The sequence below is a fragment of the Xiphophorus couchianus genome, chromosome 8 (assembly GCF_001444195.1).
Source record: "Xiphophorus couchianus chromosome 8, X_couchianus-1.0, whole genome shotgun sequence".
NCBI lineage: Eukaryota > Metazoa > Chordata > Actinopteri > Cyprinodontiformes > Poeciliidae > Xiphophorus > Xiphophorus couchianus.
The window spans coordinates 5,680,777-5,694,657 of record NC_040235.1 but is presented as its reverse complement, the minus strand read 5'-3'; the positions used below and the strand labels follow the sequence as shown (position 1 = coordinate 5,694,657).

The following is a 13,881-nucleotide window of genomic DNA, read 5'->3' as shown; positions in this document are numbered from 1 at the left end:
TGCTAGCAATGCGGCTAGCTAACTGGACAGATTCAGTATTTTTCTCTAAAAGATAATCCTGTAGAAAACATTTCGGCCATCTTGACTTAAATATTGACGACACTCGGATGATAACGCACAAAATGATCACAAACACACCAGCATGTTTATCTTTCAATGGCTCCATAAAAAAGCAATAAAGTTTTATAGTGGTCTAGTAAAAGCCCGATCTAAGCCTGATTAAAATGCTTTGGTTTGACCTTAAATAGGCTGTTCATGATGGAAAATCCCCCAGTTTGGTTGAAGTGAAACAGTTCTGCAAAAATCACCCACAATTATGTGAAAACCTCTTTTATTGTCTGTTAACGCAACAAACACACGATGGCACCAAGGTTGGCCCAGTGAATTATATGCATCATTTATTCCCTTAATAAAGATATTTTATAATAGATTTTCATATTTACTCTGGTTATCTTTTAATTTTAAGCTGTTTGATGATCTGAAACATTTAGCTGTGAAAAAATAGCAAAAAGAGAAAATCTGTATATTTTTCACAAGACTGTGAAAATAGTATTTGTTTAGTCATTTTAAAATTCAACCACCAATATCGGTTATTTATAATATTTAAATAAAGAAGAAATCAGAGAAGATGTTGATAATAAGTTACCATCAAGAGAAAAACAACAACAAACAAGCTAGGTAGCAAATTAGTCAGCTAGTAAGATTGTAGCTAGCTCACTATCCAAAAGGCTAAATAAGCTAGCTATCTGTCCAGAATGCTAGTTAACTTACTTTCAGTTAAAGTAACTAATAAATATGTGTTTACTGCCAACCAGATAAAAAAGCAGCACAAATAACTGATTTTCTTCATGCTAACAATCAAGATAGCTTAACAGCTAAAGAGCAGCTTAGCTGTGATTTCAAGTAGCTAGTGTTTAGCTAGTTAGCCAGCATCTAAGGCAGTGGTGTCCAAACGTATGTTGTTAAATTGAAAGTATTCACATTTTTTATAGCATCTTTAAAACTTTTGGTTTGTTAAAAAAAGCTAAACTATTTTTTGTAGATAATGTTTCCCTTAAAATGTGTAAAATATGTTCAAAAGGATCCACTAAGCTTTCAGCTCAGATTTGCTCCGTTTTTTGGGCCAAAACCCTCCACAGGGTCTCAAAGGAAGGAGGTTGAAAGGAGTCGTTTTTATTCAACCCAGTCAATTTGTCGCCATCAGTGGGCAGCGGTAATTACAGAGGGAGCAGAATCTCATGCTACGCTGTCATTATCAGGCCCTGAATAGTCCAGTCAGTGTGTGTCCATATGGGTTCCTTTATAATTACACAGCAGGAAGGGCGGACCAATACGCACAGTAGTAACATCGGGACCAGCTAAATTCATACATAAGGATTTAAATAAGTGAATTAATACAGATTGAAAGATTTGTTCAGATGTTTTTGTTTCATTTTGAATCTATCCTCAGAAGCATATTGTTAGAAATATTGTCAATTATTTTTGTCCAAGTACTGATTGAGATTTAAAAATAATAATTTTAGTACCAAGCAGACTTTTATATTTACAATAATAACAGTCAACGGATTTCTTTCTGTGGCTGAACTGTGAGAAACTTACCAAATCCTGTCAACGCCGAGCAACTTTTGGTGGAGGCAGTATCATGGATGGGGCCACATCATCCTCACTGGAAAAAACAACATGGCGTCATCACTGGAGACAATCAGACATGCGCAGATATTCAGATCTACACGCTAAATATTTAGTTAGCAAGCTACAAATGTAGCCTCATATTTAGCTTCAAGCTAAGTACTTAGCTAGCAAGCTAAATAACAAAATATGTAGTTAGCTTGCTAATGAAATATTTAGGTGTTAATTTTTGACTGTAACTTTACAAGTGATACCTATTTACGGGGAACTCTTTAATTTAAGTACATTATTAGATCTCCGTTTATGCAAACAGCAGCAAACAAGACAGATTAAGACCATTTAAAACAAGACAGATTAAGACCATTTAAATGGTTTGGAAATAAGACGGTTTTCCAAACAACAGAGAAAATAAAGTCTCTTTGATTAGGAAGCTGCCAGCCTGTTAGCAGGTAAATGTTGATCCTGTTTGGTTTGCAAACAGAACGGAAACTGTTGTCTGAACCAAAGTTTCATTTCAAGACAAAAAACCTAAAAGGTTTCACTTTCTGTCCGTCTGAAACTCTGCGGCTGACTTCACTAAGTTTTATAAAACATTCGCATCAAGCAGGACTAGATAAGGCAGCATTACCCGTCCTGAGTTCGTCCATCAACGGGTCCAGTTCCGGGCCAGTTCGGCTGCTTTTGAAACATACAGCCGGTTAGTTTTCTTTATCACATAATAAACAATTATACCTGTAGAAAAAAAGCAAAAAGACGCTTTAAAAATACCAATTTAGATCAGTTCTGATCCAACTGAGTAATGTTTTGTAGTAATTTTTGTCACCACTAGATGTCAGTAAAAACCAACATTCCTGAGCCTGGAAACGTGATTTTAGACAAATTAAATTAAATTTAACTTTTACCTGAATGTGTTTACGGCAGTTAATACAAATAACGTTTGTTTTTATTTGTGTTAAATAAAAAAAGTTAACATAATTCCTCTTATTATTTTGCTTAGAGACATTTAACTCTGTGCAAGTTGTGTCACAATAAAAACACTATTGATTTAATAAAGAAAACAGACATTTAGCAGGCTAAACATTTAGCTCCAATCTGAATATTTATCTACAGACTATTTATTTAGCTACCAAACCAAACATTTAGCAATATATTTAGTGTGAAATTGGGATATTTATAAAGACATTAACATAGTGAAAGTACGTGATGTATTAAATATATATGCAGTAAGCTCACTTTATGATAATCCAGACCATTGCCCTGGGGAATTTAAGTATTTATAAAAGTGTTTTATTCAAATAGAAATGTTAATGTGATACTTTTACTGGGGTATGATTGTTAATTTGGCAGAAATGAGCAGGAAGAGAGAAGAACTTTGTTTATATCTCCTAAGGAGTTGGACTGGTTTCTGTGAGGATAACAAGTTCAGTCAGGCAGCTGAATGCAGCAGATCAATTAAAATATCCTGATATTTTCCTAAACTTTTAATCACTGTAACGCTGTTGGGATTAGATGAAAACGTTTCTGTTGCAGTTTGTGGTTTTAAGCTGCATGAATGTTCATGTTTTACTCAGTAAATCATCTGCAGTGGGTTTCTTTCTCATTCCAAAGCAGCTTCTTTTATCCCACAAAGATTTAATCTTTCACAGAAAATGGTTTCTGCCACAGACCTGCTGAAGGTGCTGATGTTTCTGAATCTTTAGACCTGAAACCTGCTCATGTTTGGAGAGACAGTTTATCATAGTTAAAGTAACTAAAGTAAAGACATCAGGCCCAAACAGACTAATTAAAATTAATGAAAACATTCCTCCATAAACCACACTGAATGATTTTTTTTTTTTTAAACCTGCGAGTCCCAACAGAAGAGTTCAGCAGGTACATTTGTTAAAAAAATAAAATATTTTCCTCCAGAAGAGAAACACTGCAAAACCACAAAATCTTACAAAGTAGTTTTGGTCTAGTTTGTAGCACAAAAATTTTAATACACTTAAAATAAGACAAAATTAATGTACAAATAACTTTTCAGGTAGAAATCTGAGGTTGTTTTAAGTCAGAAATGTCTTCATATTTATGAAAAAGTTCTAGTTCTATTGGCAGATTAGTTCACAAGATATTTTCCCATATTTTAAGTGAAATAATCTGCCAATGAAACTAGAACTTTTTCCTCCATATAAAGGAATTTACCCCCTGACAGTTTCGTTTCCCGTATTCATGTCCAAAACTTTACAAGGTTTGAACTTGGGATTTAATTTGATTTCAAGGAATTACCGTACAATGGTGCCATCCTGCTATGGAGTGAGTCAAAGAATAAACTTTTAGTACCAGGATGACTTCAAGCAGTTTGGACAATCCACTCAATGAGGTGAATTTACCCCATAACTGCAACTCAGTCATATGTACATCAGAAACCCAGAGTTGTACAATATTATGACACCAGAATTGAAAGTTGAGGTGGGAAGCATCCAGTGAAACAGTGAAACTCCTTTCCATGTCGTTGGTCTCCTACAGGTAAGGGCCTCCTGGAACCACATACTTTGCTCTTTGTGTCCCTTCAACCTGGAATCCAGTGACTGGAGCAAAGCAGCAGTCCTCAGAGGAATTTCATTTTCGAAAAACACTGCAAAACATAATTTTTATTTTAGCACCAGTTGCAACCTTTGGAAAACATTGATCACCCAGTGATTCATTCAGTCTTATGGTGCCCACGCTGCTTCTCATCATGACCGCCTTCATTCTGAGAGATTGGCAAACAGGACCTTGTAGAAAAAGCAGAAGTTTGTTGGCTACAGTCGAGACATTAATAGAAGTGATGTGGTTTCTATGACGTTCATAGAAATCACATCATTTAGATCCAGACCACTGAATCACCAATCATAACTCACCGATATATTGGCAAGTCAAATATTGTCACCATGAACTTGAAAAGAACCAACCTTGCAGCACAGAAGATCAGAATCCAAACTCCTCTCATGGTTTCTGCCACAACTGAAGGTGGAACCAACATAAAAGAACCGAAAAAAACTCAATTCCTGCCGATTAACATCCAGGCTTTTGATTTGGGTCAATGCAGTGCAGCTTTTTATTTATTGTCATATAAAATCCATCCATCCAGTTTCTGACACCCTTGTCCCTAATGGGGTCGGGAGGTTCTGGTGCCGATGTCCAGCTAACGTTCCGGGCGAGAGGCGGGGTCACCTGGACAGGTCGCCAGTCTGTCACAGGGCAACACAGAGACAGACAGGACACACAACCATACACACACACACACACACACACACACACACACACACCCACACACACACACACACACACACACCTAGGGAGAATTTAGAGAGACCAGTTAACCGGACAGTCATGTGTTTGGGCTGTTGGAGGAACCCGGAGAACCCGGAGAGAAACCAGCATGCACAGGGAGAACTCTATACAGAAAGACCCCGGGCCGGGAATCGAACCCAGAACCTTTATGCATCAGTGCTACCAACTGCTCCACTGTGCAGCCCATCATATAACATATTTTTCTCAAAAGTTCTGTTTAAAGAGCTTTATGATCAGTTCTCAACATGAATATTAAAGTAATGAGAAAGGAGTGGAACTTGAATTCTAAATGTCGAAACTGAAATTAAAACACACAAAACAGAAATCACACGATCCACAATCAGATGTTTTTACTGGTGGAAAAGACGAAGAAGATGAAAGAAATTGATAGAAAATAAGAATAAAAATTATTGGTAATTTAAAATGTTTCAAAATTAAAGAACACCTAAGCCTTTTATTGTAAATATGTATAATTAATGTAAAAACATCAAAGTTTTTCAGTATAAATTTCCTCCTGAGTAGCCAGATTATTTCTTATCTTATCTAAATTGGGCTTAATACTTCAGTCATGCACAAATGTTTAATTTTAGCCACATTCCAAGTCACTGTTTACTTGCCTAAATATAATTTGAGCGCTTCCTGAACATGACCACAGACACGGTGGTGATGTTCATCTCTGAACTGGGATTTTCCCACCAGTGGATTCTGAATAATGCGGCTGCAGCAGCTTCTCGTCGTTTGTTATTCTGACTCGGACGTGTTTATTCAGAGTCCCGCTGTGCGACCGAGGCCGGATTATCAGGAAGTCGGTTTACTATATGTCTCGTCCAAATCGTCTGCACGCAACGTTTTTACACTCACCACAAGGAGGAAGTTCTTTTTTATGTTATCAGTTGATTTATGCATCCATATACGCTTCTGTAGCTTCATCAAAAAAATGTAAAAATAGTTGAAATAGTGCTGCTGTCTCCGGATCATAAAGGAATGAGTTATTTGTGGGTTAACATTGTGATGATTATCTGGCTGACAAAAAGTCCAATTTAGGTGATTTTATTGGAGGCTAAATATTCGAAAACACATATTTATCCAACTAGCTAGCCGGTGAGTTTACATAATGCTAAAGAGACCCGCTGCTTTTTGAAGTAATGCTAGTTAGCTTAGCATAAATATCATTAGCTATTGTGTAAAAACACACGAAAAAGGGAAGAAAGAAGAAAAATACAGATACACACTAAAGTAAAAACATTCAAATTTCAGCAAGCTACAGGATTTTGTTTTAAGGAAATAATATCAATATCAACAATATTGATGATATATATGAAACAGTTTTATTTCAACAATATTATTTGTTGGTTTTGTTTTATTTTAGCCATATTACAGATATAAAGTTTGTCAAAATTGGTTTATATCGTCCTAAAACTAATTTTCTTTAATCAGTTATTTCTCCTGCGCGTGGCAGTTGGCGGTTACCATAGCAACCGGCAACTGCCAGCTCTGTTGCTCTGTTGCTGCTTGAAACTGTCGGATTATCGTTAGCAATGTGTTTCCTTATTACATTTTAGTGAAATTTAATTACATGCATGTTTTCATGTGAAATCTTTTCATGTTTTGTATCTTTGTTTTTTTTACTGTATCGTAATTAACACTGTCCAGTTTATCTGTATTTAATTTTACAACTGTTAACTTTATGTCAACTGTTCATTAGAAAGCGTTGCTCTGGGTTTTGTTGAGGTTATTAATTTTATTTAATGTATAGGCCACATATCTATATGTGTAGGAATCAGTGTTTGCGGAACATGTTCACACTGGCTGCTGTGTTTACTGTCGGTTTTATTAATGGTTCCTCGGTTCTGCATTCTTTGTGCTGGTTTGGGCCCTGAAATGAAACCGTCCTCCGACTCGTTCATGATTCACGATGAGGTCTGCGCAGGAATTTCTCAAGCAGCAGCAGAGAGGAAAAGAAGTGGGGAAAGATTCAAAATGGAGAAGTAACACGATGATGCCACACGTCGGATCAAAGTGTGGCTTCGCTCCGTCTCAAATGTTACATTCCACCGAAAAAAGTCCAGAAAACTGCTTGTGCTAGCAGCTGTAATGTCTCATCATTTCACTGTTATCATATAAAAATTCAGATAAGTTTGTCGATTAATTTTAACTTCATAAAAATAGTTCTTGTAGGTGTTTAAGTTTTAGCCCAAATAACATTTTATATGCAACCTTGAATTATGCTAAAATAGGTGTCTGAATATCTGTTATTTGGAGAATTTACAAAACAGAAAATCCACACAGTCTATCAATATCATGATTAGATATACATTTACATATTGATAAATGATATAAACTGAAGAAAACTTGTTTTTATTCAGCAGAAAGATCACAAGTGTAATAATATAACAGAAATAGTCTTTATTGTCCCATAGAGAGGAAGATCAGGTGTACATAAAAAGTGCCAAAAGTGTTAAAATAAGTACAGTAAAACCTTAAAGGTGAAATTCTTCCAGCATACAGATAGTTTCACCTTTAAAGATACTCTGTTGAGATATTTTGTTCTCTCATTTAAACGAGTCCATTTTTCACATTCCTGATTGGAATTAACATTTTGCACAAATTTATATTTAAATTTAGATTCTTATTGTTTCTAAAAACAACCCAGGTACGTAAAAACATACAGTTTTAAAATGCTTTTTTAAAAAAAACCTTCAAACATAACGTCACAAATCAGCACATTGCTCCTAACCTAGCAACCTCAGCAAACAACAGCCCGTTACCTAGCAACCCAAGCAGAGCTCCAGCACATTTGGTCAGCTGGTTTTACCGTTGTATGTGCTGTACAATGACTGCTGGAAGAGACAAGTGATTTATTATCGACTTACCACCCATAAACCACTTAGTGCATTCTTGTTGATTGTGCAGGAGGCTCCACTTCTGCTTTTCAAACATTTGGGGTGGTATGATTGTGCATCTGTTTGCAGCCATTTTGGATTTAAAGTGACAAGATGCCATAAAACAGCTAAAATCTCATTATCTAAGAATGATTTTGTGCAAAAAAAAAGGAGAATGTAATGAATGTGTTTTGTATAGGTCGTGGACTTATCCTAACATGTTCAAGGAAGCACAGTATGTCACCTTTAATTTGCTCAGAAAGTTTAAATATTCCATTTCCTACTTCATTCTTTGCTCTCGGTTAAGTTTGGTGAATGTCTGAAGAAGACAAAACTAAAATTTTATGTAAATATTAAAACAGTTGGATAAATTCAGCATGATTTAATGCTGTGTCTTCATTTAAAAGGTAGCGTGTTTAGCAGCATTTCCTGTAGATTTAATTTCACAGTAAAAGTCTCAACACAAAGAGTCTGCTGATTATTCTGGACCTTGTGGTAAACCGCCCACTCTGCTCCTCCTCTGCACCTCAGCCCAGGGAAAACCGATCTTACACAACCGCCGCCCGTCCATCACGGCCCGACCCGACCAGAACCCCCCACCCCCCGCTGGGCCCGGCCCAGATAAAGGAAGCAGCGCCAGCAGGAAGCTCAGAGGCATTTCTGCACTGAAACACTGAATCCGTCTGATTCAGGCTCAGGATTTAACACAACAGGTGAGAATCTGCCTGATTTTTGATAACAAAAATAAGGTTTTGTTTAAATTTGTGGCGTTTTGTCAAAGTTTAGAGAAAGTAATCAACTTTTTCTGCAAAATTTGAGCAAGTATTTTGGAGTTTTTAGCGTAAAATACACTTTAATGAAACAAAACTACTTAAGGAAAGCAGGACAGATTGTTTCACTTTCAACATGAAATCTTTTATGTTAAAAATGAAATAATCTGTTTTTACTTTTTATCAACATCTAGGAATTATTTACTTAAGCTCCGATACTTTGCAGAAAAGTTACTTGTAAGTTAGTTTTGTCTTATTTCAAATGTACTGATACATTATAAACTATAAACTGGACTAAAATACTTGGTAGGATTTTATGTTTTTGCAGTGTGTATTTTCTCATCTCTTCAGTTTAAATGTGATTTTTGTTTATTTTTAATGTTTCTTAGAGAGACGATAAACAATCAGAGATGGGGCTGCTGAACGTCGCTCTCCTCGTTGTCGTTCTCCTCGCGGCGACGATGGAAGCTAAACCAGTAAGAACAAAAACAGCAACTTCTATGATTTATTATTTTTTAATGTTATTTTTATTCATTGTTACTGAGAATCAGATTTAATCCACAATCTAAATCATTTTTCTTCATATTTTATCCACTCTACTGAGTTATGGGTGTGTTTTTTATTCTACCTCTATTTATTTATCTCTATTTAAACACTATAAGTTTCTCAGTGTTGTTACCTAATTAAACAAAGGAGCCAGAATGAAAAACATTAGTTTGGAAAAGCAGCATTTTATGTTATGTTGGAGGATTTTTGACCAATTCTTCTGTCTAATGTTGCTTTGCTCATTTTCCCCCCTCTGTAACATTTCATATGGGCTTTGACTAGACCAGGGGTGACCAAGGTTTTCCATGCCATGACTCCCCCAAACAGCATTAACTTAAAGATGGGGACTTCCTTTACAAACAAACAGATAATTCTATAAAATATGTAAAGAAAATGTTATTTTAGAATGTTTTTCTCACTTTTATTACATTTATTTAGCATAAATGATTTTAGAGGTTTGATTTTAGTCAGATTAATTTGATTAATTAGAAAGATGAGCGTGGCAAATAACATTTTAATAAGTTATTTTAACTCATATTTTCTAATAATGATTGAAATAAAGGTTATAATTTATGATTTAAAAAAATTAAAAAATCTGATAAAAATGTATCAGATGCAATTTCTTTTAGTTTTGCATTTTTTGTCTTACCTTCCCTCCAGGTTTCTGAGGCCCTTTTGGCGCCACCTGCTGGCCCCAGAAGGGTCCGCAGGCCCCACTTTTAGAAACACTTCAATTAAAATCGACTTTCTTTCCCTCTAAATGTCGCCTGGTTCGTTTAAGGAGCATAAAGTCAGAAATCTGAGGAATGAACCGTTGATTGTTGCTTCGTTTCGGATCTTCTTCGCAGATTCGCCACAGACACGACGCCGACATCCCCGACAAGAACCAGCCGCAGCGGTACCTGGCGGAGCTTTCCGAAGGGTCCGAGGAATCCTCCGAGGAGTCCTCCGAGGAAGAGACTGAGGAAGAGGAGGAAGAAGACGAAGAAGACGAAGTTGTGGACGTGACGGACGCCGTCACCATCCCGCCCTTGGTGGTCGTGACCACGGATTCGCAGACGTTCACCTCGGGAGACGGCAGCACGCTGGCGCCGGAGCCGGAACCGGACACGGCCAACACGGCCGGCCCGGTGATCATGGTCCGGGAGACGACGCCGGAGCCGGAGGCGACCGCCGTGACCGCTGCGGTCACCACCGCGGAAGTGGTTCTGACGTCACTAAGAGCTACGGACATGAGGGGAGATATCTGAAACTGCGTTATGATTAGGTCAGGGGGGTTCACAGTGTGGAGCGGGGGCCATTTGTGGCCCCTGCAATGAATGAGTGTGGCCCCTGATTTTATTTCAAGATTGATACAAGTTTCTATTGTATTTTTATTTAGGACAAAATAAAATATTCTGGCTACGACAGAGTGTTGGGACCACAATAATAATAATAATAATAATAATAATAATAATAATAATAATAATAATAATAAAGAAAATAAAGACATATTAAGCCGTACAAGATTAAAGTTGTAGTTTTAGGAGAATAAAGTCATAGTATTTTAAATTTATTTTTATTATTTTGACTTTATTTTTGAAATATTATGACTTCATTCTCGTAATTTTATAATTTTGTTCTCATAGTTAAATTTTAATTTTTTTTTCTTAGTATGGCTGTAAATCTCTGACTTATCTTGCAACATATTGGCTAAGACACAAATGTTTGTTTAAAGTTTTACATGTTTATTTTAGTAGGTAAAATGTGATTTCTCCCAATAAAATAATGCAAGTTATTGAAAATGAATAGCATTTTATGTCCCAACCTTTCCTGCCACTGAATATTTTCTTTATGTGGAATAAAAATATTTTTTTTACACACATATAATGTTTACATGCGTAACTGATCCTCTTTTTAATGTACTGTCCTTTAGACTTACGGTGTTTCTCCGTCAAGCAACATTTTTAAAATTGTTTTATTAATTACTTTTATGTAAAGCAACAAACAAATCTGTGTGTTTGCATGTCAGTCTTTGTCAGATTGCAATTTTTAACCCTGTTGGAAGTGAATAAAGGTTTCTGTTAAAGATTTGTTGAGTTATGATTATTGTATAAACATATAAATGTGACTAAAGCCCAAAGTTTTGTGGTAAACCGCAGCTGGGTGTTTATTACAGACGCTGTCGGGTGTGTCGTGGTTTGTAACACGTACAGTTCCTGCCGCAGTGTTGATTACGGGTTATAAATGTATGTTTTACACAGATTATACACAACATGGACGACCAAAACAATGCCAGCATTTTTATTTACTCAGAACTGATACTGGATCTTATATTCTACATATGAATTATGAATGTAAATAAACAAACTAACATCCACTCCCACTAAAGGTTTACTTAAATATAGACAAATACTGACTGTTGTAGTACAATCAAAACAAATATAACATCGAGGAAACGAGGAATTTCACATGACAAACTGGTGAACATCAGGATCCAGTTAGCCCACCAGTTCCAGTGACTGGTTTCCACTGGGTCAGATGCTCACCAGGATGTTTTCCGCTCCAGGAGGGAAACCCACACATTGCTCTGCTTAGCAACTCGCTTCAGCTTCTCATGAGGAATCCCAAACCTGAAACGGATACGCAGCGGTTTGTAACTTCTAACATGAATATTCTTTAATCCAAACCGTATCGATGTAGCTCTGCCTGCTGGACGGTGAACCTTCATCTTCAGGATTGTCAGCTACATTAATGTTTTCATGATCATCACCTTGTTTCAAAGTGTGGATGGTGTCTTCAGATACATTTTTAGGAAATTACATAGAAATAAGTGACTTTTTAAGGCAATTAGCAGAGATGAGCACCGCTAACTACAAAGTTAGCTCTGCTAGCCCTACAGCACTGATCATAAACATTGGTTACACTAATGCTAAAGTGCTACACCAACATGGTGTTTAGCCAAACTTAATGCTAAATTGCTTCACTGTCTTTAGTGCTACACTTCTGCTAAATCCCAGTAGAATTTTGTGGAAGCTAATGCTAATGTGGTACTTCAGCACGGTAGCTAGGGGAATCTAATGCTAACATCTGACTCCAACACAGTATTTAGTGGAAGCTAGCGCTACACCAACATGGCCTTTTGCAGAAGCTAATGCTAAAGCACTAACATCAATTCAAATCATAATTTCCCTAGAAAAACAACAACCATCAAACACCAATTTCATTTACTTTATAGTTTAAATGTTCTTTAGCATTATTAGACATAATATAGATAAATGTGAGGACAGGAAACAGGAACTGCTGCTTAAACAGTTTTCACCCCTTTCAAAATAAGAGCACGAACATAATCATCAAATTACTTGAGGAATTCTTAACAATTTAACAAAAATATCGAACTTTGTTCAACTAAACAATTACAAAATAGACAAATAAATTAGAGATTTGGAATTAATCCAAAATTTTTTAAAACAAAAGTTAGCAAAAGTGCTAAAGTGCTAACTGAAAAATAGTGCAAGAGCAGATAAGCTAATGCTCTATTAGCGGATTAGCAGAAGTGGGCCCACCACTGGCAAATAGTAGGTTTAATACTGGCTTAAAGTGGGATTTGAAAACTATTGATCATTTTCTTCCCACTTCACAGTTGGTACCACATAACATCCCAATAAAATAACCTGAGGTTTGTGGTTGTCACTTCACAAACTATGGTCTCCATTTTGGACCAAAGTCCAGAGTATTTGGCCATTGCATCTGCAGTGAAACTATGTTGTTACTCCATGTCTAGTTACGTAAAATTAGTTTTTATGGAGCTCATTACTCAGAAGGAGAACAGAGGAATCATGATGCTCAAGTCCCAGCATGAACATCCACTGATGGGTTCACTTAATAACACCAATCATATCTTTGAACAGAATATTCTGCAGAGACACTTTGGGTGATGATAATGTTGCATTGGCATGTAAACCTCTAACCAGCAGGCATTTGTTACACAGTAAAAACAAACAACAACTTGTCCTGTGGGGGTTTAATTGTCTCAATTATTTAGTTCAGAAGTGAAGTCTGGAAAATGTCTTCTCATTAAAAGGTTTTTGTTCTGTTGCATTAGAGGCCTAAAATCTGGGTTTATTGATGGATTCTCACCTGAACATTCAAAGTCACATAAAGACGGTTACAAAGTCGGCCTTCTGTCATGTTTCTCTAGATCTGGTCCCAATAAGATCCAGAGACTCAGAACCAGAACCTGTTTAGAGCTGCCTTCAGTTAAATATAAGTGAAACAATGATTGATGTAATGTTTATTACTCTTAATATTGATTCTAAAATGAGCTATTTGTGCTTAATTTGTGACTTTATATTAAAACTGAAGCAGCTGTTTATAATTTTTACTGGATTGGCTACATAATGCTAACTAGCTTTAGTTAGCCAAAAGCAACAAATGCAAAATAGTTTCATGAACTGCTAACTCTTCATTAGGATATTTACTTTTGTTGTCTAAAATAAACAAATGTAAATAAATTGTGGCAATTATGAAGTTTCTGACCGAAATAAAAATATTATAAAGAAACCTCTTTTTTAAACATTTAATTAAAAGTCCCATGTAAATTAAACCAAGATAACTCTTCTTCTCTGGTATTATTATATATTTGGTGATAAACTCCAGGTCTTTCAGATTGGAAGGCCTCATTGACATCACTCTAATTTTCATCTTTCTTCACATGTTTAGTTAAAAAATATCAGTATATGAGACCTAAACAGACATTTAAT

General features: G+C 36.1%; 2 protein-coding genes across 2 annotated transcripts in view; both read left to right on the top strand.

Moving 5' to 3' along the window:
- Positions 1-13,881, top strand: part of LOC114149750 (protein NLRC5-like) — a 1,536,511-nt gene that overhangs the window by 1,320,122 nt on the left and 202,508 nt on the right. The window lies entirely within an intron of this gene.
- On the top strand, positions 8,404-10,586 carry LOC114149814 (bone sialoprotein 2-like). The gene is made up of 3 exons (XM_028025929.1): positions 8,404-8,536; positions 8,983-9,069; positions 9,988-10,586. Exons 2-3 carry the CDS (start codon positions 9,004-9,006, stop codon positions 10,387-10,389), a joined length of 468 nt encoding a protein of 155 aa, XP_027881730.1. The 5' UTR covers positions 8,404-8,536; positions 8,983-9,003; the 3' UTR covers positions 10,390-10,586.